Source organism: Galeopterus variegatus, unplaced genomic scaffold (genome assembly GCF_000696425.1).
Source record: "Galeopterus variegatus unplaced genomic scaffold, G_variegatus-3.0.2 Scaffold3624, whole genome shotgun sequence".
Lineage (NCBI taxonomy): Eukaryota > Metazoa > Chordata > Mammalia > Dermoptera > Cynocephalidae > Galeopterus > Galeopterus variegatus.
This window is the reverse complement of record NW_007729735.1, coordinates 117,626-121,536: the sequence shown is the minus strand read 5'-3', so window position 1 is coordinate 121,536 and position 3,911 is coordinate 117,626. Positions and strand designations below refer to the sequence as shown.

Sequence of the window (3,911 nt, the reverse complement as noted above, 5' to 3'; positions counted from 1 at the left end):
CCGAGGGTTGCGATCCCGTTGCCGGTCCCGGTCCGGTACGGGGGCGACACTGAGGGTTGCGATCCGTTGCCGGACACGGAAAAAGACAAAAAAAAAAATTTTTTTTTATCAATGAGATTGGATTATGTGTGTTTTGAATGCTTTTTTGCTTTTTATATAGTTAATACTGAATTCTAAGTAATTAGGGGGTGGGGAAAGAGCGTTTAGTGGTCCTATCTTTCTCTTGCATCTTTCCTTTGTTTTCTTTTCTCCCTTTGCAGTTATGATCAAAACCAACTACTACCTCATGTTTGAATTTCCTTTCTCATTTGTGGTTCTTAACCTTTTTACTACTATAATGCCTAAATCAATAATACTGATTGTCATTTGGGGTCATTGTCTCTTCAGGAGAGTCATACCAGAGTTTATCAGAGGGCATTATAGTTTGTAAAGGGTCACTGGGATTCCTTACTCTCTGCTGTAGTAAATCCCTCTTTATGGAAATTAAGAGTAACTCCTATTGGAAGAATGTCAGATGTCAGTCTCAGTTCAAAAATAAAATGTATATACATTGACAAAGTTATAGAATTAGAAATAGCAATGTGTGAGTTGTTATGGCATAATTGCACTGTACTTTGATCTCCATATTGTATCAAGAATATTTTTTATACAGAAGTCGAAAGGATTGAGAATTTTTAAAAAGAGAATTTTATTTTTGCTTTCTCTTTTTAGACGAAATTATTTACTAGACTTATAAGCTAAGTTTGAGTGTGTTACTCTGAGTTGACTGGGGGGAAAATCATAGAGAAGTTACACTTATAACTTGAATTTTTATGTTATTATAGACTGGCATATTTTTTCCATGGAAATAAACTTTTGAGTGCTTATTACTTGCTAAATAAGTTAATTAAATCTTTGTGATTCAGGCAGAAAAACAAGTAGAAACCGAGGAGGCAGGAGTAGTGACAACAGCAACAGCATCTGTTAACCTAAAAGTGAGTCCTAAAAGAGGACGACCTGCAGGTAGGATTATTGATGTCTAAATATTTGGCTTGTGATTAATATTCCAATCCATTGAAGTGTTGCTGCCTCAAGTATTTTGGATTGAAGTAGACAGGCAGTTGATTATGTGTAATATACAAATTTCAAAGGAGATAAACATGGTTTCCTCTCTGTGTAACAAAGTTTTTAAATCTGAAATAATCGTGGTTTTTTTTTTTTTCACTTTGTTTTATCCCGATCATATTTTCCACAAATACTGGCAAATGAGACTGTGGTGAGGTTAAAATACTGTGAATGATGGGTTTATTTTACCTCTCACTTCTCGGGCATAAGCTTTCTAAATGGAGTCACCAAAGAATGAGAATGATTATTTGATTAACAAAAGCCATTAATATTTTAAATTATTGTATTCTTTCTTTCTTTATGAGGATATTTACAATATGCATCTCTCTTCAGTGTCAGCATTGCCTATTTAAAGGTTTTTTATGTTTGGTTTGGTTTGGTAACTGGTGGGTATGGGGATCTGAGCCCTTGACCTCAGTGTTACAAAACTACACTCTAACCAACTGAACTAACTGGCCAGCCCCTTAAAGTATTTTCTTAATTTGGCAAATTGGAAATATTTTGGAAGGATTTACCTAATACAAATTAAAACAAAACCAAAATAGAGCCAATTTTTTTCTACTTCGTAATAGGATTCTTACTGAAAAAGGGATGAAATGAGTAATACTCAAAAAATAGTAGCATTTGGGCCGAGCCCGTGGCGCACTCAGGAGGGTGCAGCACTGGGAGCGTGGCAGCGCTCCCGCCGCAGGTTTGGATCCTGTATACGGATGACCGGTGCGCTCACAGCGCTCACTGGCTGAGTGCGGTGCGGCCGGTCTCAAAAAGGACAAAAAAAAAAAAAAGCATTTATTTACATGATATTTTGGAATCTAATATTGTTAAATATTAATGAAAATGTTTTAAGCCTTCTCAGCCATACTAAGGACAAACTGTAAAATACTCTGATCTTCGTCTTTAATTTTTTCACTGTTGCTCATTTGAACCATGCCAGAAGTATTTATAAAACTTATGATTGTATCTGTAATAAGTCCCTAACCAATATTCTTATGTAGTATATGTCATTTGTAATCTTTATATATGAGATTTACATCTTAAAAGGAAACTGGTAGTTACTGAATTTTTTCATGTGATTAGCCACAGAAGTCAAGATTCCAAAACCAAGAGGTAGACCCAAGATGGTAAAACAGCCCTGTCCTTCAGAGAGTGAAATGTGAGTTTATTTTTAATGTGTAAGTAGTTTATGCAGTAAATGAGACATTCAACTTTAAACATGCATATATCTCTTAGCATAGTTACCAATTTTCTCTTATTTTACAGAATGTTGCAATTAATATTTGGTTTTTCTAAAAATTACAGAAAAAACTGGAAAAATTTTGTGAAATGTGAAAATCTGCAGGGAATCAAAAATGATGCGGTTACTTCATTAATCTAATTAAGACATTTTCTTGGCATATCAAGTGTAAAGATACTTAGATAATGCACAGTAAAATCTACAATAGGGAAATTGGGTAATATATAGTATGTTTAAAGAATTTCAGACAGAATGTATTTGAAGCAATGTCCACATACCTTTTTACTCCTCCAGAATGAGTACTGCTTTATTTAAAGATAGTATTAAGGTTATTTTTATAATGTAAGTTTAATATTTTTAAGTATCTTGGAATGACCACTATTTTTTGGAAAAAAAAATGAGTGTGTTTGTTTTGTTTTCTCTTGCTACTTTTCTTTTTCTACTTATGGATTGTGTTTACCTTGGTTTTTCTGGAGAAACCTTATCAGAAAGAATGTATACTTAGACAAAGAGTGGAAAACTTTTTGTGGCTATTGTGTTTATTTATTTTTATTTTATTTTATTTTTTGTGACCGGTAAGGGGATCGCAACCCTTGGCGTGGTGTCTCCTGTACCGCACTGAGCCAGTGAGCGCACCGGCCATCCCTATATAGGATCCGAACCCATGGCCTTGGCGCTCCTAGCACCGCTGCGCTCCCAGCGCGGCACTCTCCTGAGTGAACCACAGGGCCAGCCCTGGCTATTGTGTTTAAAGATTTTGTGTGGAAGGCTCAAGAGACGTATGTCAATTAAGAATGGATTTACAGTGTTTTGAATGAACTGATTATTTTTTATAGAAAATTTTAATTGTAGAACACTACTGGAGAATTTGGTACTTTTCAACCATAATACATTGAAAGAGCTTTATTTTACTGTCAAGATAGCTGTTACAGTACACTTAAAAATATTGGCACATGAGAATAGACTTGAAGAGTTCTCACCACAAAAAAGTGTGAAGTGTCATGCATATGTTAAATAGCTTGATTTGGCCATTTGACAATGTATACATACATCATGTGTTACACCATAACTGTGTACAATTTTTACTTGTCAGTTAAAAAAAAAAGTGGCACAAAAATACAACATGGTTTAACTACCATATTGAAATTAGGAAATTGGGTACTTATAGGTGAGCTTATTTGTAACCATTGTTCCCTATAAAATCTGAAATTCTGCTGGGAAAAGTACCCTGAGATCCCCCTATTTTTGGTGTAAGGAATGTTCCCTGATTTGGCCTCAGTTTTCCATGGGAGTATCCTTTCTAGTCCTTTTGTCCCATGGCTTTAGGCTGATTCCTCTACAAATTCTCTACTTTTTTTAGTATTATTACTTAGTTGCATTTGAAAAGGTCATTAGGAAATATTGTCCTCATCAGCTGTGCCGTTTTTTCATCCTGCTTCTTATATGTGCTTTTAAAAAACATTGTCATCTACTATTTTGTACACATGCAAATATATTGGTTGGGATACACTGCTAGAAGCAGATTGGCTGTGTCAGAGGGTATTTGTATTTTTAATAGCTATTTCCTTCCATA

At 34.8% G+C, this 3,911-nt stretch overlaps 1 protein-coding gene across 3 annotated transcripts in view; it reads left to right on the top strand.

The window, feature by feature from the left end:
* The window catches only part of PSIP1 (PC4 and SFRS1 interacting protein 1), a 34,738-nt gene that overhangs the window by 18,744 nt on the left and 12,083 nt on the right, over positions 1 to 3,911 (top strand). For 2 of the 3 annotated variants that reach the window (XM_008585587.1, XM_008585586.1), the window contains exons 6-7: positions 906 to 1,002; positions 2,182 to 2,257. The exons of the other annotated variant lie outside the window; for it this stretch is intronic. In XM_008585587.1, coding sequence (XP_008583809.1) covers positions 906 to 1,002; positions 2,182 to 2,257 — 173 coding nt within the window. The remainder of the gene's footprint in view (positions 1 to 905; positions 1,003 to 2,181; positions 2,258 to 3,911) is intronic. 3 annotated transcript variants of the gene reach the window in all.